The sequence below is a fragment of the Drosophila virilis genome, chromosome X, assembly GCF_030788295.1.
Source record: "Drosophila virilis strain 15010-1051.87 chromosome X, Dvir_AGI_RSII-ME, whole genome shotgun sequence".
In the NCBI taxonomy this organism is placed as follows: Eukaryota; Metazoa; Arthropoda; class Insecta; order Diptera; family Drosophilidae; genus Drosophila; species Drosophila virilis.
In genome coordinates this window covers 25,016,605-25,038,341 of record NC_091543.1, presented here as the reverse complement: position 1 = coordinate 25,038,341, position 21,737 = coordinate 25,016,605, and the positions used below count along the sequence as shown (strand labels likewise).

At 38.0% G+C, this 21,737-nt stretch overlaps 4 protein-coding genes and 1 long non-coding RNA gene across 5 annotated transcripts; 3 read left to right on the top strand and 2 right to left on the bottom strand.

The window, feature by feature from the left end:
• The first annotated feature begins 906 nt into the window (after positions 1-906).
• On the top strand, positions 907-21,644 carry LOC6632114 (uncharacterized). Its single transcript, XM_032439862.2, has 2 exons — positions 907-928; positions 20,578-21,644. The coding sequence occupies exons 1-2, from the start codon at positions 922-924 to the stop codon at positions 21,204-21,206; spliced, it is 636 nt and encodes a 211-aa protein (XP_032295753.2). The 5' UTR covers positions 907-921; the 3' UTR covers positions 21,207-21,644.
• Positions 4,397-11,786, bottom strand: SmydA-9 (SET and MYND domain containing, arthropod-specific, member 9). Its single transcript, XM_002055213.4, has 2 exons — positions 10,700-11,786; positions 4,397-5,161 (listed from the first exon to the last, which is right to left on the bottom strand). Exons 1-2 carry the CDS (start codon positions 11,549-11,551, stop codon positions 4,493-4,495), a joined length of 1,521 nt encoding a protein of 506 aa, XP_002055249.1. The 5' UTR covers positions 11,552-11,786; the 3' UTR covers positions 4,397-4,492.
• LOC6632053 (sarcocystatin-A) lies at positions 14,037-14,556 on the top strand. Its single transcript, XM_002055214.4, has 2 exons — positions 14,037-14,244; positions 14,315-14,556. The coding sequence occupies exons 1-2, from the start codon at positions 14,075-14,077 to the stop codon at positions 14,511-14,513; spliced, it is 369 nt and encodes a 122-aa protein (XP_002055250.1). The 5' UTR covers positions 14,037-14,074; the 3' UTR covers positions 14,514-14,556.
• On the top strand, positions 18,321-20,393 carry Obp8a (Odorant-binding protein 8a). Its single transcript, XM_002055215.4, has 2 exons — positions 18,321-18,882; positions 19,832-20,393. Exons 1-2 carry the CDS (start codon positions 18,490-18,492, stop codon positions 20,285-20,287), a joined length of 849 nt encoding a protein of 282 aa, XP_002055251.2. The 5' UTR covers positions 18,321-18,489; the 3' UTR covers positions 20,288-20,393.
• On the bottom strand, positions 18,771-19,837 carry LOC138910862 (uncharacterized). Its single transcript, XR_011416014.1, has 3 exons — positions 19,693-19,837; positions 18,972-19,063; positions 18,771-18,910 (listed from the first exon to the last, which is right to left on the bottom strand). It is a non-coding gene; the product is annotated as an uncharacterized lncRNA (long non-coding RNA).
• Positions 21,645-21,737: the final 93 nt, after the last annotated feature.

Below are 21,737 nucleotides of genomic sequence, written 5' to 3'. Positions count from 1 at the left end.
ACTTATTATTTTTCAACCGTTTCCTTCAAAAGACCTACACGATTTAATGGAAGCTCGCAAATGCCTAGTTTTTGTTAGAATATCTTAAAAACCAAAAACATTGTTCAGACAAGAACCGATCCTACCGATCAAGAATATGTAGACTTCAAGACCCCTTTTATGCCTTACATATTTCTTTACAAATTTATAGTCAAAACTTAATACTTAAGATCGTTAAACAAGCCCAGAGTGAAAGTGTATTTAGCATAAAGAGAGCAGCAGAAGCTCAGAAGCTTTTACTTAAAGTAATTAAGCTTCGTAAGCTAGATCGCAATCAGAAAATGCAAACACAAACCTCAACTGTGTGATGTGCTTTTGCTCTGAAAAAGTCCCAACTTGGTCTCGATTTTGGAATCCAAGCTTTTTTAAATACATGTCCGTATACTTAACGTACTGAAAAAAGCTTCGAACAGCGGAGCTTTTAGCCTGAAAAGAAAATGCAGGCAGTTTGTGTGGAATATGTGTTATAAAAACTGTAACAATCAAGAATGTGCTAGCTGAGAGTGATCGACTAAAAGATACCCTGTAACCAGACGTAAAGTTGAACAACGACAACAATTTATTTTATTTTAAGTGGTGGGTGATCAACGCACAGATCAAACCGTGAGGGCTAAATATTAGTCTAAATATAAATAAAATAATAAATAATAATATAAATAAATATATTAGTCCAAATTTCTCTTATTTTATGTGAATAGGTATGATAAAACTTCTGACAAAACTAAAATTGTGTTCGACAAATATATATAAATATATGAATTAATTTAGATATTAAAATCAATTTCAGATTCTAGCATTAAGTGGAAAGAAGATGATCCACAGATCCAAATCCAGCCAGTTCATTAAAATGCATAAATTACATGGAATGCCGCGATTTTGGTAATGCGAGGTAAGTCAAACAATAAAAATACTAGATTAATTGTTGTATGAAACAGATGTTAATAAGTTGCAAGCGGAATTTAAAAAAAAAAAAAGAAAAGACTCGTCGGCTGTGGCCGACTAAGAGTTACCCTATGTCCCTATATCCAGAGATTCCACATATAGACACACATCTTCTCTTGGACCCACACTTAGGCACACACATTCCTGTATTATTTCGGATGGTCAAGCTTTACCCTTAAATTTGTTGCCTTTTGTTTTTTGAGGTGGGAATTAAAAAAAAAGTAGACTAATCATGATATTGATACTAGAGTCTCGATACCAAGTAAATATTTCATGAATTTTACTTGGCATTTGCCAAACGAATTCTCGATTGATGGCGACACGTCAAGTACTTGGCATCTCGGACATTTGAGCGCCGGGGCATCGGATGGCGGTCACCCAGACCACCAGGATTAGGAGTGACAGTCAGCAAATGTTTGTGTCGCAACAATTATAAGCACCATCACCATGACACAGAGAATAGAACAGATTTCAATGTTCAACATATGCATAACCTTTCAGTTTTGATTTTGTGGCGCCATCTGTTATTCATTATTAACTGTCGCAACGACAAAAACAGAATATCCGACTAATGTGTACTCTTTGACAATTATATGGCCCTTTATAAATATCGCCTAGAATTGTTTAACTCCTACGGGCTAACGCTATAGCATGTTGTAAGTGGCAGCTAATCGAATCTAATGCGTTTACAGTGTTCCGGGTTCCTGGTCGCAACTGGTTTCACCCGTGTGGTTGGCGGGCACGAGAATAACCACCACAGTATGTCACCGCTTGTCGTACGAGGCGACTAAAAGAGACACTTGCCGGGAGCGGGTGCCAATCCTGGCGAGCCAGAATTACGATGGCCACCCCAGCGCTTTAGATATTACCACGGTCTTGAGCCGTTCCAAGTATCTTCCAATAGTATCTTTTGGGGTCTCGGCTTTGCTGATAGTTTCAGACCTTACCAATTGGGCTTATGTAAAACCATTAAATAAAGATCTACAGATATATATCAGACGTTACAATAGAAGCTATATTATGTTGTACTCCGAAGTCGATTGGAAGTCGTTTGGTTAAACCTATCTTGAAAAATAAGTATAGTGTTCAAATGCCATGTTTGGCATTGAAAACTAAAAACATATTTCCGGATAGAACTTAAATTTTGACCAATAATTCCTACGGTCGTATTAACTTGAGGTTGGTAAATTGAAGCCAAAAACTCGCATAATACGAATAAATTGGAAGATAGGGTAATCATTCGTCGAACATGTATCAAAATAGACAAACTCTGCGTAGACAAAGTTCCTTACCCTCAGATCTGTGGCAATTTGTGATTTAGGCAGCATGTGCGACAAGTTATGGGGGTGGGCGGGGTCGTTTGCCCAACGACACGTTTGCCTCAGGAATCTCGTACTAAAGATGATGCTTAAAATCAAAAAATACCTAGGTGTATATAACATATGTTCACATCATATATTCTCATATCTTTATATATATATATATATATATATCTGTAGGCATTTGCATGCTCGTGAATATCTGGATCATTATTCTATATGTGGCGTAATTTATTGAAATTTTTATTACAGTTTTATTTACGATTTCGGAGCTCTCAAATTTGTTGATCTGCTCTAAATTTGGTTTTTTTTTTTTGCCACATTTGTTTTTGTTTTGGCAAATATTTATGAGCTTATTGTTTTTACCGGAGCGGATTTCTAAATGATTATGAGGCATATATCTTTTCCGCACATTTTGAATGCCTTGACAATACACTATAGTACATCAAGAGCAAGAAGGGGCATTATAGGGTATGAAAACAGTTCGAAAGGCACTAAACCAATTGGATGCTGGCTTGAAAGTTTGAATGCATTTATACTACCTTTTTATTTCGGTCGAAAATGTGTCAATTGAAACTATAAAACGTTTTCAAGTTTATATTACACTAAAACATAGTTTCTGATGGTCGGGAGTAGATAATGGAATATTGGTATCGGAACGTACAGTTAACATTACGAGCGGTACGGCACAGATATTAGAACTTGGCTTTTGTATTCTTCTTCTGCTGTTTCAATGATATGAAATTTCGCTACTGTACGAAAGAAAGTGTATTCAATAGCTGAGCTGTCAAAGATCAAAGATCCGAGATCGAGATTCAAGCTGGTGTGTTAACGTAGTATTGTTTCAACCGTAGTATTGTTAATTGCCAGTGTTGTGTAATGTTATGTTAGAATAACAGCTTTAACCATTTAATGTATTTATACTCAAAAATGCCACAAAACGTTTGTGAACGCAATATGAATATTGTACTTACCATAAATCGTTTCCTAAACCAAATTAATTGCATATGGAAAAGTCGTTTCTAAATGGGAGTTTAACCAAATTTTCTTTAAAAAACTCATTTGTTGCCTATTTCAAGATATTTAGAACGCTGAATATGAAAAATTAGCTGAGCTTTGTTATGCAAATTTAATAAAGTTAACTTTAAGGAAACCTTATTTGTTCTACTGAAAAAGAAATATGGCGAATTCTGCAACTGGAAATAAGGTTCACAAACCGAATCCCAAACCGAATCCCAAACCGATTGAGGCGTTGGTTCCGACCGTGAACCGAAGCTTTGCAGTCTAGCTTTTTGTAATATAAAGTTTTGTAAGGGTATTAAATGTTCGTCAGCTTGATTCAATGACATTTTGTATGCTTTGCCACAATATACTCAAAACAATATTTAAAAATTGTAATCTTTTGTATATTTTTGCAAAAATTAGAATTTTAGTCAAAGTCAAAAATATTTAAGAAGGCGAAACGAACATTAATTACAAGCGTCTAGTATGTAAGTGGCCAGAATGTAAGTGTATATTGTGTGTGGGGTGTGTTCCTTAGTATATGCCATAGTGGAATATTATGAGTGTGCACACAGAAAAAGAGAGAGAAGGGGAGAGAGAGGGGAGAGAGGTATAAATATAAAGGAGGCCGCCTTTTTGCGGCGACCCCAAAATAGATGCGGCCCCCAACTTTACGCGGTCTGCAACTTTTTATGGCAAATAAAACAAATATGAACAATTCAAATGAAAATCTTGTGAAAACTTGTGCAAACCAAACAAAAAAGCAAAGAGAAGAAGAAATAATAAAAAAAAACAATAGCAAATCGAAAACAAGAAGCATAATAATACAATAAAAAACATTTGCTGACATTGGGATTAGAAAACGTTTTGACAAATCGACGCTAAAGCCCCTGAAATTGTGGGTCCCGGCATTTGGAGATGCGTCATTTTTCGGATTGTTCTTGGCAAAACTTTAATGAAAACCGTTTTCTATGTAAGTACATATATGTATATATGAATATATATATATATATGTATATTTAAAATGATTATAAATAAATAAATACAAATACATTTAAGTTCGGTATGATACGAGAAGCAAAAACAAAAATATATATATATATAGATATATGTATTTAGAATAGACAATAAACGAACGAAAGTTGTGTGTCATTGGACACGACATGGATTTGCATGGGGACACCCGCCACTTAGGCCTGCTCCGCTGTAGGAGCTGCCAACGCTGCGGCCTCCCCAGCAATTGGAGCAAGTGCAGCTGGCTCTGCCACAGGCACTGGAGGCACAGCCGCTGCAGCCCCATCGTCGGCGGCTAGGGCCAAGGCAATCAGCTTGTCCGCCTCGGCTGCCCTCTGCTCCAGGTCGGCCAGCTGGCGCTGCTTAGCGGCCAGCTCCAGCTGCTTCTTGGCGCGCCGCTCCTCCTCCTTGTGCAGCTGTTGCTCCAATTGCGTACGCAACAGCGAATCGCCCAGTCCCAGCTTATCCATAATCTGCATAATGTCCCGGCTGTAGCGCAGGCGTGTGCTCGACACCAGATCCTCGTTGCAGTCTTCGCGGCCGTGCGCAAGCCGCTGCAGCACCGACATCTTAGCATCGATCACCACATAATTGCTGCTGGGTATAAAGCTGTCGCTCTTCTCGTTCAAATAGTGCACGAGGGTGCGCAGCGAATTCGAATTGACCTTGGCATTGATGGCTCCGCTGGCAAAGTCCTGGGACTTCATCATCTGGGCATGCGTCGATTTCTGCTTGCACACCAGACAGTTCCAGTTGGGATGCGGCAGCCCAGTTGTTTCGGGCACCACGAGGCCGCTGCATTTGGTGTCCCGACAGTACAGGCCCGATATGTAAGCGCCTTTCTCCTGTAAGGTTCGATTTAGAGATCAAAGAGCACAGATCAGATCAGTATTAGCGTTTTCTAAGTAATTCGTATACAAATATTTGGCATTCCTTTGCGCCGATGCGCTAAAAATACGCAAATATCGCCGACCACATATATACGACTATATACAATATGTGTATATATATATATATAGCCATGCGTATGCAGATCATAAATAATGTGACACATAAAAAACATGATGCTTATTAACAGATAGTATGGAACAGATCGCCGCAAGATTGACAAAAATCCGCCGGCCATAGCTTTTGTATGATCGTGTGCTCCTGCTCCAAGGTTGGCCACGTCATCGTTCTTTAAATCCGATTTGCTCAGTTCGAGGCCTCTCAAAATATTTGCGCTAATTTGCAAACCATAAATTTCAACGAAAAGTACGACAGTAATAAATTAATCAATTTTTCTTTGAATTGTGAATCTTAAACCTCCACCCCTCCCAAAACCACAAACAAGCATTGCCAGTTATTGTGTCCAATATAATCTATTTGCAATACTTCAAAGAAATAATATATGTTATATGTTGTCTGACAAGAACAAACTTCTCAGCAATATACGAATATCATGCCTTAAATTCTTCCATTTACATAAACCAATCGTTACAAATTCCAATTGTTTTCCTTTAATATAATATTAATATTGACCTAATGCATTCCTTTTCCTGTGAATTCTCATTCATTGTCAGTTAATGGACGCTCAAAGCGAAATTCGTAAACATATTTCTTTGGGCTCATATCGGCATTGATATGAGAATATGCAAAGGAAGTGTTAAATTTTTGGAAATGCTTTCGTTTTCTCAGATAAGGTTAAAAGCTTCTACAGATAAGTTCAAAGATGTTTCGCCGCTTTCTTCAATTGCACCTTAACGAATGGAATAAAAGCGGAAAGTGTTTGAGTGTGCCCGGAGGTAATCACAAAATGGTTTGCCCTCAAATCATGGAAAATGGGCAAAAGAGTAGTTTTGCTTTTGTGCAAGTATACGTAATATGCAGGAGGAATTATTTCCGACCCCATAAAGTATATATATGTTTGATCAGGAAAACTAGCTGAGTTAATCTAAGTCCTTTTATCTGTACGTCTGTCTATATTGATTCGAACACTTTAAGAACTAGAGACTTGAAATTTAATATATGTATATATATATATATATATATATCATATGCAGAAGAGTTTATTATTGCTTTCGTTGTCTGCATCCGTTTCCATTATATCGATAAATATCGATTATAAACAAGGTTTCCTTCTGATTGCTTAAACTTAAAAGAACCAACTTGATCGAAGGTAAAACGGATATTGTCAGCTAATTTATTAAGCACTTGGGGCCCTGCTGCCAATAGGCATAATGGAAAAGTTCACTGAACCAAATGAACTTGAGTCTTGGCCCCCACACGCCCCCACCCACCTGCCTCTCCTTAACACTGATAGCGCCGCCCCAGACAAAGTGCCAGCACTTGGTGGCGTTTTCAAAGGCCTTAAATTGCTTTCATAATTGGCCACTAAATTGTAAGCGAGTATCTGGGCATCCAAATAGATGTGTCCATAGACAGCGAATGTCAAATAGAAGATCAAACACGCATACATAGTTTAATATATAATTTACATATCAACATGCATACATATATGCATATTATATAGTATGACCGTGGCCAAGAAAAGCTGTTTATCCATTATGACACAAATGCAAATGTGTGTGTATACAGTTATATATATGTGTATATGTGTATATGAATAGTGCATACATATATATGCGCATGAAATGTGCCAATAAAAAATTTAGAAGTCATAAAATGCGCGACAATCCAACTGTCACACAACTGGACGAGGGGCCCATTGATACAATATAGATAGGGGCAGGGAGTTGGGTGTGTGGCATCAAAATCAAATCAACATTCGCTAACGGATGCGGATACACGTAGGATACACAAACAGATACAGATACACAGACACAGATACAGATACAGATACATTTTGGAGGCATGCGAAATGTTCAAAATATTCTTGCAAATTAAAAGCTTTTTGGAATCTACATATTTATTTGTGATTTAATTGAATTGCTTTCGTTGTTAAAAATAAACACACACGCACACACACACACACACACACACACACAATTGATTTTGTTGTTGTTGCTGTTTGTTGCCATTGTTTGTGTTGCGTGGCGCGTTTTGCAGCTTTTGCCACTTGTTGCGCCTGGAAGCTGAACAAATTTATGGCCCAGCCAACAAAAACAAAAACAACATCCAGCAAATATTGCTTTTGTGTGTGTGTGTGTGTGTGTGTGAGAGAGAGAGTGTGTGTGTAAGTGTGGTGTTTAATTGCTTTCGGATGCATTTCGATGGGCACAGGAAATCCTTAATGTAATTTTTCTTTGTTTGCTTCATGTGGCAGCTAGTAGCTGAGCAAATAGACAAAAAAGAAAAAAAAATAAGAAAGGAAAACTACAATTTGGCATTTTCTTTTGCCATTTTCCTTTGATAGATCGCGTCTCGATTTCAAGTAATATCCCATTATTATTGTGTACCCCGGTGCGCTATTTCCATTTCGCATTAAAATTTCCCAATTGCAAAATCTCACGGTCAGCAATATTACAAATTTAATGCTTAATATTTAAGTTTTTATTATAGATATTAGAACCATTTAATTGGGAATTCTGTTCAATGAAATTTTTGCTACTTCATTCAGAATTAATGAATGAATACAGCACATATTTAAGCAATGGCAAGATCTCTGCATAATAATCTATAAATATTTTCTTTTAGTCCACCAAAATGGCATTTGAAAAGTGTCTCTATTGTTATTTCTCAGAGTTTACTCTGTTCCTTGATTGTTTCATCTGCTTGAACAGAGCCTAAGCTTAGTATGTATGCCTCTCAATAGAATCGAGGTCTCAATGCAAAATTTAGTTGCTTAGATCCTCTATAAAGCACAAACCGAATGCATTTTAAAATTGGACAAAACGACATATTTCATAGTTTCAATGCAAACGGTTTTTACATAAATTTTGAGATTAACCAAATTTGATTGTTCGTGTCGTGTCGTGCGTGTTCATGAAACAAAAGAAAACACGACACGCGCCCAACACTAATTTGATGCAATCAAAGCCAACAAAGAACGTCTATATTCTACACACCGCAGCGTAAATACTCTTGCAAACTTGTGGTTTCCATGTAGAAATTGTATTCCCGATCGACTGTTTCCATAGCCAACCTATAGCCATGTCTTGTTGTACGAGGGTGGTAATCGAATCAAGTGGGTCTACAAGTTGTCGGGTTCCTGGTCGGAACAGGTTTCACCCGTGTGGTTGGCGGGCACAAGAATAACCACCACAGTATGTCACCGCTTGTCGTACGAGGCGACTAAAAGAGACACATTTTGGGAGCGGGTACCAATTGTGTTGGGTTTGAAATGGAAAGGCCATCCGAGTCCTTTAGATGGTACTCGGATTTGAGTAGATAGTCTATTGAGTTAGGCATTCTTGGCCGCCCTGAACGTTCTAGCCCCGACCAATTAAGTTTAGATAAAACCATTAAACACAGATCTTGAAATATATATCAGTTGTTACTACAGTAGCCATATGATATATTATCGGGAGCAATCTTATTAGAATCCCCTATTTGCTAAGTTAAGTTAAAGCTATCTTGAAAAACAAAAAACTGTCTATATATAAACTCATGTTGATGACATGATATAGTGGCTCGATATTGATAAGATTGAAGTGAGCACAGTAGAAACTATTTCATATAAGAGCTTCGTTCTCGATCATTCCAATGGTAGCTATAAGATATAGTTTAATTCGGACTACAATGATTCGGCAATTGAAACTGAGTGAGAATACTTTAGGAGTTTGCAAATGTCGTGACAATATTTAAATACCCTACGCTAGGGTATAAATCACATCGCACATCGCACATCTCACAATGTGTATGTGCGAGTTCTTGTGTACTCGTTTGTGGATGAACAAGTGGCAAAAGTAGTTTATTCAGCTGTTCCATCAGTCACCACGTTGGACTGTAAATCGCGCCTGGGCCGCGATGTGTGTGCTCTGTGTTTTGCGTTGAAATTGCAAATCGTTGGCCACTCAATCAAATCAGAATCGCTCGTATTTTCCGTCTTTTCGGACAATCACAATTGCAATTGCAATTTGATGCAACTATCAAACTATCTCATTAATAATGTGCTAAATAAATCATTGACTGTGCAGACAACCTTAAGGAACCAAATGAAAAGTCAGCTATAGCATTTTGCTCACAGCTAGTTATTTGTTTATTGTGCTACTTGTGCATAAAAATCAATTAGCTTGACTGTTCTAAGTTATTCAAGTCGTTAAGTTTCTTTTGTTTCCTTTTCGCTGTGTACCAAAACAAATAAACAAAGCTTGCAAATTTGCAATGTGTAGATAGAATACACAGTTGAACCTTTTCTTATTAAATTTTATTTTTTTTTTTTTTAATTTTCCATCTGCATTGATCTTGAATCCTTGATAACCGAGTCATGCCGACATTTTAGATTTAATATTCTTTGTTGAATTCTTTAAGATTCTAGATTTCACATTTCAGATTGTATATTCGCAGCGAAATTCTTGAAGATTCCAAATACGTTTAGGATTTGATATTTTTTAAATCCATTATTCTCTACTAAGTTCTTCAATATACCAAATATGTTGGGACTTATATTCTTTGCTGAATTCCTAAGGATTCTAAATTTATTTCAGAAGTCTTTATGAACTCTTTATGATTTGGTTATATGTTTAGGATCTAATATTCTATTTAATTCCACAAGATTCTAGTTAAGTTTCAAATCCAATATATTAATTCCTATCGGAATGGAAGGAATATTAAATTTCGAATTTCAGATCTAATAAACCACAAACCAAATTCTTTAAGATTTAAGTTTTGGTTCAGATCTAAAACTTTTGCCTGAATTCCTCAAGATGCTTACATTCTTATTTGAGTTCTTCAAGATTCTAGTTGAGTTTGAGAGATAATAACATTATCTGAATTCTTCAAGATTCTAGATTTATATCAAATTTGAAATCCGTTCTAAGAATTTACGCTAAATTCTTTACGATTCTAGTTTAATCTCAAATGTTCTTAACTGAGTTCTTGAAAATTCAAGTTTTATTTCATATCTTAAACTCATATCTAAATTCTGTAAGATTTTGGATTTAATACCCATTTCAAATTCTTATCTGAACTCTTAAAAGTTCCAGTTGCATAACACCTTATATTTTTATCTGGATTCGTTAAGATTTCTGGTGAATTTTTGATATAAGAGTTTACGCAAATTCGTTAAGATTCTAGTTGAATTTCATCTCTGATATTCTTATCTGAATTCGTTAAGATTTTATTCGAACTTCAGATTCAATATTCTTGGTTTAACTCTAGATTTTTTACTCTGGATGGTGCTCATATCTAATATTGTATGTTAAATACTTGACAACTTCAAGTGTCAGTTTTTCCACATTTATGATCTACGCTGATCTTGAAAGCGGGCTTACTCAACTTACCGTTGGATCCGAACAACGCGGACACTTGCAAGTGAAGCCCTTCTTCATCTTGAGATAAAGATGTCGTGCTATGTTGCCCGTGAAGAGTTTGGTATAGGTGGTGGTTATCTCCTCGCCCTCGGCAATGTCGACTGCGGCACGCACGATCATATTGTTGGTCTTCTCCTCGAAGGTGTAATACGAGTTGGGAATGCAATCGTGATTCATGACAGCAAACAGGGGATAGAGTGCGCGATAGCTGAACTCCTGGTTGTCAGTGGTGCGATCTGTTGTCTTATCAAAGCCATTCGTCCGGAGCACGGCAACGGTGCGATTCATGATCTCCACCAGCTTCTTGTCGGTGGGAAAGTTCTTAAAACATTTAGCGGCATTCCGCACCTCGGTTCGATGATTGTTATCCAAATTCGCCTGCAGGCAATAAATCAAATCGCGCTGATCTTTGGTCAAATTGATGGCACGCGCCACACACAGCAGACGTATTATCACGGAATTGGCCACATCCGGCTCGTTGGGACCCCACGATTTGAACATATCGCAGTCGCTCTTATGCTGTTTCTTTTTGGCGCACAGACTGCAGATGGGCAGGCCGCAGCCCTGGCGGCACATGAAGCGCGTATCGGGCAGCATTTTCAGGCAGATGCTGCACGCATTCAGCGTGTCCTCCTCCTGGGCGGCCAGGCCAATTAGCAGTGGACTGTCCTGAAAGATGATCTCGCCGCGCTTCAGTTGACGCGTGGCCATAACGCCACGGCCGGCTATCTTTGATACGCCGACCTCCCAGGCTGGATCCTTGTCCTTGAACGGCGCCAGATGCAGATCCAGCAGCTCCGAGGTGCGTTTCGGGCAAATCATAGTCAATGGCAAACACTTGAAAACCAGCTATAAATCAAAACGATCTCACGAGCGTCACCAAACAAAAATTAAAAAAGAATCCAACAAAACTTTTTTTTATTTATTCTTTGTTTTCAACTTTTTGCTCAGTCCGAATTCGCAAGCTTTTTAGCTATCAAAAAAATTCAATTTTCGATTTTATTCTTGATTTTTGATCACTTGGCGCGTATTTCACGGCTGCCGTTCACAAACTGTCGCCGTTTTCCAGCCTTACATGATTTTTATGTGAAAAGTCGGAAAATGTTTCGCGCAAAAACCCGAAAATTCGTGCGGCAATTCGGCTTGTGTGCCGCGAGTCATTCGGCGATCGATCGAGCAGAGACGACGCAAGTGAGCACTGGTCATGATGTACAGTGGATATTGGTCGTGATGATCATGATCATGATGATGATGACTTGATGGCTGCCAATGTTGCTAGTCTACTGAAAACTATTCAAACCGCCGACGCGTCGTGTATTGAATGAGTGAAACGAGGATAGAGAGTGGATCGAGTGCGATCGAGAGGAGCGAGAAAGGAAGGAAGGGAGGGAGAGGGCAGAGCAGATGCAACGACACCTACGCCCCAGTCAAAATACGATTCCCCACCAGTTGCCGACCCGTTTGGAGGCATCGCCATCGCCATCGCCGGCATCGTCACACTCAAAAGGCGAAACGGATTACAAGTGTTAAGCGCAAAGATCTGGCAAATATAACGGGGCCACAGCCCATAGCTGACAGCAACGGCTGCGGATGTCTGTTGCTGGATGGATTGATGTATAAGCCATGGGTCCCAAAAACGAGCCCGAATCCCCGAACGGTTGAATGTCTGCCAGTTGAATGGACGGCGACGTGCCGCCGGGGCAACGGGGCAAGGGGCATGGATTTGTGCAATTCTGACAGCTCGCTGGAGTTGCGCCAAAAATGCCACTGCCAATGGAGTGAAATCGGACCAGGGAGGTGGCCAACCGAGGGCGGGGAAGAACATACTCGACAAGCTTAAATCATTTGACATTCTTGCTAAAATGTTTGTTCGTCTTCCCGTACTCGTGCTTGTACTTTGATGCGATCCGCAATTAATCGTCGTCATCCTATAATAGCGACTCATCTATGTATAATTACGGAGCGCAGATAATCAATTAACGAGGTCTGCAGTTCAAATTGTAAATAATATCAATTTTAATATATAATTATTATTGTTATAATTGGAATTGTTTGTCTGGTCGCTGCCAAAAATATCAAAGCGCAAAGCAAGAGATAGCCCCCATTTTGAAGTGGAGATGGGCATCATGAGAGGGTTTTAAGTGGATGCTAGCCCCCTCTTGAAAAAAAAAAAAAGATTCTTAATTTATTATTGATATAAACATAAATATAAAGCTCCGCTAAATTCCATTCACTTAATGAAAAACTTACCAATATGCCTTAAGGGGTATTTAATCTTCGATTTGATGAGTCCTTGCTGACTTTGTCAAAAAGTATTTAAGAGCACTTGGGCCGGGCAATGCCGGGCCAAACCAGCTACTATACACATCTTTTTAATTTGTATGCCCATATTTTATATAAAATTCTTAATTAATTTAAACATAATTTTCTGTTTCTTAAATAATTTATTGACCTATGCAAATAAGAGTTCATTAGACTTTAAAATACGTTACAAATAATTATGGAACAATCCATTTCCGATGATACTCTTATTTAAATTCAAACAATTTACAATTTTAATTGAGCTAAAAATTAATCGGAATCTCTCGTTTTTAAACCGTATACAAAATTATATTTAAACAAGTAAGAGGCTCTAGTCGGAAGCTCCCGACTAGGGAATACCCTGAACCCTCTTGTTTCAACACCAAATGTAGTTCGCGCAACGCGCTCGTTTGAAGTAATAAAGATAAATTTATAAACAAGTTTCCGAAATCGCAACTGATGATGACTCTACTCAACAGACACTCCAATTATTAAGTATTATTGAGAAATAACGAATTAAAATAGCAGCACAGAAAACAATCGTTATTGAAATTCTGTTGATAGAATTTGAAGCAGACGCGCATGAATGTCAATAGCATTAAAATTGTGGCTTAAATTGGTGGGCAGTATAATTTGGGTTATAAACTTGATTTATAGCTCTTCGGAGGTAGGGGGGAGGTGGCGGTAAATCGACTCGGCTATTGATGCTGATCAAGAATATATATACTTTATGGGGTCGGAGATGCTTCATTCTGCCTGTTACATACATTTGCACAAAAAAATTATACCCTTTTTACCCATTTTTAGTTGGCTCAGTGTATAAAAATGTGTGCTATTCCTTCTTTTTCGACATCTATTGAATTACTCAAACATATTCAAATATTTTATATGAAAGATTTAATCAGCATGGGTCAAAAGCTAATCAATGTATATACAAGCAAAGCTGCTGCAGTTGATAACACATAAACTGATGCCTATATAAATTTGGTCCACATTGCTTTCTAGTCAGTCTATATTTGACATTAAACAGCTCCGAAGACCAAGATGTTTGTGGCAAAGGTATTGTTCGTCTGTGCGGCTGTTGTGCTGGTCAGTGGCTATCCCCAGGTATTTGGTGGTCCACGACAGCTGAGCGAAAGTGAAATTGAAGAGGCTACAAATAGGCTGCAGAGCTCTCTGACCAAGCTGGCCGCTGGAGAAGGACCCACCTACCGGTAGGCATCCGAATTCTGTAATTTGTTAAGGACCTGCGCACTAAAGATACGACGTTTCTCTTTTGAAAAGTATCTCGAAGGTTTTATCGGCAAGCACACAGGTTGTTTCGGGCTCATTGGATAAATACAATGTGGAGCTTATCGATAGTAATGATGATAAGAAGGTGTGCAACGTTGAGATCTGGAATAGGTCTTGGCTGCCAAATGGCATTGAGGTGACCTTCGACTGCCCCAATGAAAAGAAGGTGATTAAGAACCATAGCGCCTAAGTGTGGGCTACAAGAAATAAATATTGCAAAGTTCTTCTAACTACTTAAGACGTCTTTTTATTGGATTATTTTAAATTAACAGATCGTTATAATTGTGTAAATATAACATAAATATCTATGTGTATAAAGTAATTGGGCTGCCCTTTCCATAGACGGCTTTGTGTATAAAGATCATAATTTGTTTAGTTTGTGTGCGTTTTTCCCTGACATTATCATGATGCGGTGTTCTCTTTATTAAACAATAAGACACCAAGACAACGAAGAAATAACTGATTAGAGACTAATCATTAGATGTATGTAAATGACTATGTTTTCAGAACAAGTATATACTGATAAGAAACTGTTGATACTTCAAAACCATTATAACAATAAATAAACTGTCCTCAATAAATGCCAACATATAACAATTGAAATTCGTTAAAGTAAAAGTATAAGTATAAGTATAAGTATAAGTATAAGTGTAAGTGTAAGTGTAAGTGTAAGTGTAAGTGTAAGTGTAAGTGTAAGTGTAAGTGTAAGTGTAAGTGCAAGTGTAAGTATAAGTATAAGTATAAGTATAAGTATAAGTATAAGTATAAGTATAAGTATAAGTATAAGTATAAGTATAAGTATAAGTATAAGTATAAGTATAAGTATAAGTATAAGTATAAGTATAAGTATAAGTATAAGTATAAGTATAAGTATAAGTATAAGTATAAGTATAAGTATAAGTATAAGTATAAGTATGAGTATAAGTATAAGTATAAGTATAAGTATAAGTATAAGTATAAGTATAAGTATAAGTATAAGTATAAGTATAAGTATAAGTATAAGTATAAGTATAAGTATAAGTATAAGTATTAGTATGAGTATAAGTATAAGTATAAGTATAAGTATAAGTATAAGTATAAGTATAAGTATAAGTATAAGTATAAGTATCGGCGAAGCACATGCTCACATATCTACACACACACACACATTTTGAATCTAGTGTAAGTCGACGTGCTGATATCTGTTCCCACTGCACGAATTTTGTTCTAAATTATTTACACTGTTCCCACTGCAAGCATTTTGTTAAAGATTAAACGAAGAGTTGCATCATCGCATTGTATTTGTGAAACTCACACGCTAACAATAGATATTTATATATATTAAAAGTATATGAACACAAATAATACTTTTATGTTGGGGCAATCATGTGCAGCCCGAAAATGCTCAGTATTTGTCAGATTTTGATTGAAAACAGCATGACAATTGACAATCGCCCATGTTGACATCGCCTCCTATATGCACTCATCATTCATCCCCCTGTGATCAGTGCAGGCCGTGGGCTCACGCGCACAAAATTGGTCAGGTGGCGGCGCAGACAGCCAAATTGGCTAAGATTGTTGCCAATGCGAAAGATTTCCGTTGCCGGCTACTAATGCCAAAAAATAACAACAAAAACAACTTTAATTTAATAAAATTGAAATAAATGCCAAACAAATCAAGCGCGAGCGACTCGTGTACCAAGTTGTTGTTGCTCTGTTATTATTAATTGCGATTCTACAACAAATATGCATAATAATGTAATAAAATTCAAAAACTGCAAATACCTTGCGAAATGTTTTGCACAGCTCAAGAACAAGTGAAAATTGTTGGCGCTTTCACGCGTTTTCGATGCGCGCCGTTGGCATTTGAATATTTGACGCCATCGCAATCGCCATCGCTATGTCATCGGCCATGTCAAAAATTGTCGCCCTAATCCGGCCGCACCACACTCCCAAGACTCAGCCGCTCTCCAGCCTTGTCACAGGCCAAGCATTGAGCATTGCGCATTCGCTCCATTGGCCCATGTGCATCCTAGCCACAGCATCATGTGGTCAACGCTTCCGCTGAAGAAAACTAAAATAAAAAGTGCATAATTAAAGCACAGATCTAAAATGCACCTCACAAACACACACACTAGCATACACACACACACGGATGCACACACTCACAAACACTCATACGCCGCGTGGGCCGAATGCAACAAATTGCTGTAGAAGCCAAAAAGTGGGCGTGCTGCGGCAAAAAGTGGCTCGACTGCAGGATGCCCCATACCAGCAAGCTAACTATTATAAGATACCCTGTACAATTCTTACAAGTAACATAAGTAGAGCTGCAGGCTCAAAAAAAATTGTTCTGTGGCTTGGCTTGGCTTCCTGCCTTTAAGTTCGGTTCGTGAAGCGTTGAATCCAGATTTTCATTTAAGCCTTAGTTTGTCATACATACATATTTTATAATATTGCCCGTTCTATGGAAAATATTGCAAACCCTCGATATTTTCATATAGAAGTTACGGGCTAAATTTGAGCTCTACCCAAAATTGGTATCTACCCCAAACATGGTTAGATAAATCCAATGGTTGGTGCCCTAGCTATTATCTTTGCTTTCACTTAAAAGTATGTATGTATATTGCCAACTTTGTTTACTCGTCTAGCACATTTTGGTATCAATAAGTTGCCGGACAGTTCAACTGCCTTGTAAATATTTATAACCAGCTATGCAGGGTTGCCACCTTGCAATGTAAATGTTAGAAATCAATACAGCCTGCTTGGTAATTTGTTTGGGGTATATACGATCTAAAATAATATTTAGAAATATATTCGACAAAATATCTATGAAAATTTGCTGAAAATTTTGAATGCAGCTCGCCGTGTTGCTGTTGCTGTTTTAATTTTCAGAGTCAATTAAAAATTGTTAATTTTACTTATAATCTTAAGGTAGAAAAATGCGATGCGACCAACACGACGGCAGCTAGAAAAAAATTGCAATTAAAATATTTGCGCGACTTTGTCACGACGACGCCGACTACGGCGTCAGTTGATGGCGGCAAATTTGGCGTTGAGTTGACATACCCAGCACACCCCGTACTGCCCCAACCGACCCCAACTGACAGTCAACTAGTGTGTGCCATGTAAATTGATAGAATTGTTTCTTTTTTTTTCTAGCTGTCTAGATTTATGGTAGAGCTTAAAAACATATATACCTATGTTACAGATAAATGTTTAAAACTAGAAAGAATCGTGTCTTAAAGGAAACTTATCCGTTTTCCAACTGATGGAGCAGCAATTAAATGTACTTTACTGTGCAAAATACCAAAATTCGATTATACCTTGAAATGATTGCTAGTAAAATTTGATTTTAATATGCGGAAATATATGTGTAGAGAACATCGAGGCAAGATCATTAAAATCATTTTTGTAGCTCAGTAAAAATATGTTTTAAGTACATAGTTGCGGCTGCAACAGAAAGCAGACGTACGTACAAGTTTTTATAGGTCGCATATTAATCGCATATTAGTTCACATTATATGCAGAGATGGATATGGATATAACAAATCCGCTTGTTCTGTGGGCGGAAGATGATAAAAATTAGGTTCTATTAATCTTAAACTATTTTAGTTTATTATTATGTAAACTTAATAATGTCAAGTTTGAACCTTCAGGGAATACCATTAATATATTTATATATATATATATGTATACGTATGGTATTTCTGTAAACTTCGTTTATTTCAATGTCATATTCGCACGGACATTTACAAAATCTTGCACATGCTGGTGATCGCATCCAGATGCCAGGCCCCAGCCTTGGAGATTTGCTAAAGTTATATTCGATTTTAATATACTTAAACGCAATCAATTATTAATGCGCTCGTTTCGGCTGCCTGTCGAATCGAATTCAATTTGATTTGCTTTTCGATGTGAACTTGGGCTGTGGATTTGGATATGGATATTTGGCTTCTGCGCCATTTGCAAGATCACCGAAAAATATCAAATACAAAATATATACATATCTAGATATATTTATATGCACATATAAAAAGAAGGAGAAAATCGAAAAATTCTTGTTTACAAGCAAATACAAGTGTGGAATCTTACAAAAATGTTGCCGCTGCGTTCCATATGCACATGATCCGCATAGATGATCATCCACAACACACATGAACACTGTTTGCGAATACCTCTAATATATGCCCGACTTATGTGTTAACATAAAACAGATGACGAGCGGCAGCTGTGACTGCCAATCCAATCCAATCCAATCCAATCCGAACCGATCAGAAACAATCCAATTCGATTATTGCCTACCCCCAACTGGATACGGTTCTGGCTTCATCTACGTACGTTACGTGCCAAATGCCAAATGGCTGACGTCATTCCTGCTGCACTCGTCTGGCCTGCTGGCGAAGGGTTGGGGGCAATTACAATGGATATCAACGCTGTTGTTCATGATGCTGATTCTTGATAAGCGCAATCAGCAATTTACAGATGCTGTATGCCCTTATCCACATGCTGCTCAGTCCGGCTCCATCGGTGGACCCAAGATGACAATAATACGAGTGCTGATCTTGTTGTCGGTGCTGGTGAGTTATTCACTTAAAACACAGAAATCTGGATAGAGCATAAATGTATTTATTATCTAAGTATCTATTATAACATGTTATACACTCACTTAAAGCTAAATAACTTGACGATTTCGAAAATCAAGTAATTTTACCGATTTTAGCCGCAAATCGAAAGCAAATATGAATGCTCTATGAGTTACTGGAAGGGGTTAACAAAGTATACTCAATTTCATCTTGCTTATCTTTTCTTTTCTTTTATTTTTGTAATTTTTACGATTACGTACTAAAAACCTGTTCAAACAAATCGTAAACCCAATTAACTTTGCATGTACAGTAGCGGGCGAAAAATCCGGACAGGAATAAACTATAAAAAACTAATCAACTAATAAAACTATATTTTAGCTTTTTTTTTTGTGAATAGCTGAATATTTAAATTGCACCTTGTTCGATTTCTTTCTGATTGGAGAAACATACTTCAGTATTTGATTCCTTTTTGATTCGGCTACATCATAATTTATGAAGAAAGTTTTCGATGAAAGACTTTTAAACCTAAATATTATGGCCGCAGATTTTTTTGAGATTTTTTTTCTGAGAATATTTATCAATATTATTTATTATTTATCAATACATTTAATTGTACCGAATAGCTGTACTCCGAAAAAAAAACACACCCTAGCGGTAAAAACAAAATAGCTATGACGATCGTACTAAACCAATGAACAATGGAAAAGTGGTTGTTCGGATTTTTTGCCCGCCACTGTATATTGGCAACTCTCAGGCAGTTCAAAGAATGAGTATAGCTACTATACACTAAACGCTTATACTTACAAGTATTGCATGAATAGGAGCATCAAATATGGAAACAGTTACGGCCTGCACACATACGCTGCATACGCATACCGTTAATTTGCCCAGCAAGCTGTTATCGATAACGATAAATAATTGACACTAGTTTTATTTACCGCAGTTCACAGCGCTGACACGTGACAGCCTGCTGTTGGCACTGCCAACGTCGACGACTTCATCAGCAAGGTCCGCCCAATCGTTGGCGATTCTCCGTGCTCGGGATGAGTGCTATCGCAGCGAGAGAATTGGTCCAGACCAGCGACTGGCGCTGGAACGGCAGCTGTACAGGAACTTACCGTATGTGCACCGTTATGTCTATTGCTTCTGGACGCGTCTACAGTTATGGCAAGATGGCATGGGCTTTGATGCGATGCGCATTGTTGAGAGCTTCGGTGGCCCGCGACGGTTGAATCTCGAGCAAACTGTGCCGGCCATTAACAGCTGCAATGCACATGCTCGCCGCTCCACCCGGACCGTGCTTGACTGGTGCTATGGCGCGTTTGTTTGTGTGCTGGGAACGCCAGTGGGGGATTGGTATCGTCGGCACATGCAGGACGTAATCAATGGCAACGCTTAGCTTTAATTTGCTCAGCTGGCTCCTTTCCCAGGGAGGTGGTTGGTCGTAGGATCTACGTTGTTGGATTGTTGAATGTCTATTGAATAATAAAAAGCAAAACACGTGCCTTTTGTTCTTTTTTTATGTTTTGGTGTTATATAACCGACTTTGAAATTCATATATGTACATATGAAAATCTAGTATTATTCGCTCTAACTAGAAATAAGTACAGTAAATTCGATTTTCGATAAGTTAATTCGGTGAGGATGGACCAATTGTTCCATACCTAACTGATTTTTGCCTTTTTACAGCTTTAATGCACATTCATCTGCTGGTTGTTCAGACACTTGGAAGTCGTAGTAGACTTGGGCAGCAAAATTCAATAAATTTTATACTGAAGGCTTTGACAAACGAATCTGAAAACCCGGTTAAGATGGAAAATAGAAAACTGCGCGAGTTTGGTAAAGCGAAGGAGGACACAATTGATTCAATCTCTAATGATGGCAGCACCACGCGCACACTGAAGTCGAAGATAATGGATTCGAACGCCCCATTGGATGTAACTGGCACCGGAACAGATACTATAACCGACTGCGTTGCAAAGCTACCAGAGGAGCAAGTAGCCGATGCTGCACAGGGTAAAAAGCAGCATCAGCAAATTGATGAACCGGAGGCCGGAGGCAATCAGCAGTCCTCTGGAGGGCCGGATGCTGCCGATAATGGTCAGGCTCAGGAGCAGCCAAAGCAGAAGGGCTGCGACAAGTGCGGCAAGAAATTTGGCCTGACCGGCGGGTTCTCCTGCCGTTGCGGCGGCACATTTTGTGCCTTCCATCGCTATAGCGATCGCCACGATTGCAGCTTCGATTATCGCGAAATGGGCGCCAGCGAAATACGCCGTGATAATCCGTTAGTTGTGCCCGAAAAGCTGCGCAAGCTCTAGCGACTGAGCACCTTAACGCCGGCTTGGCCCTTCTTTCAATTGCAGTTGTTATTGTTATATATATATATATATATTTTTGTTTAATCATTTTTTTGGCATGAGCTGAGCTAAACTGCATTCACCACAAAACAACACACAATAGAAACCGAGCTAGCGCAATTACAAAACACAGAGAACATGTACAACCAAAACAAAAACAACGAGGCATAGCATAATGTACAATAAATCTTACTAATGTAGTATTATTGTAAAACTACCACCCACCAATTTCCGAATAAGCTATACGCCTCGAAATTCTATCAGAGGCAACTGGCTATTTGTTATATTGTTATTTTGTAAATAGCAACTAACCGTGTTAGCTATAGCTAGTCCTCAGTTAGGTAATAAGTACATGTGCCAAATGTTTAGAAAATAGAAATAAATAAATATTTAAGTGAATTTATTGAATAATAATTGATTTCATTGAAATTGTTTTGCAGCTTTTAATGTAACGTTTAAATATTTGACATTCAAATAAATGTGTTGGGCGAG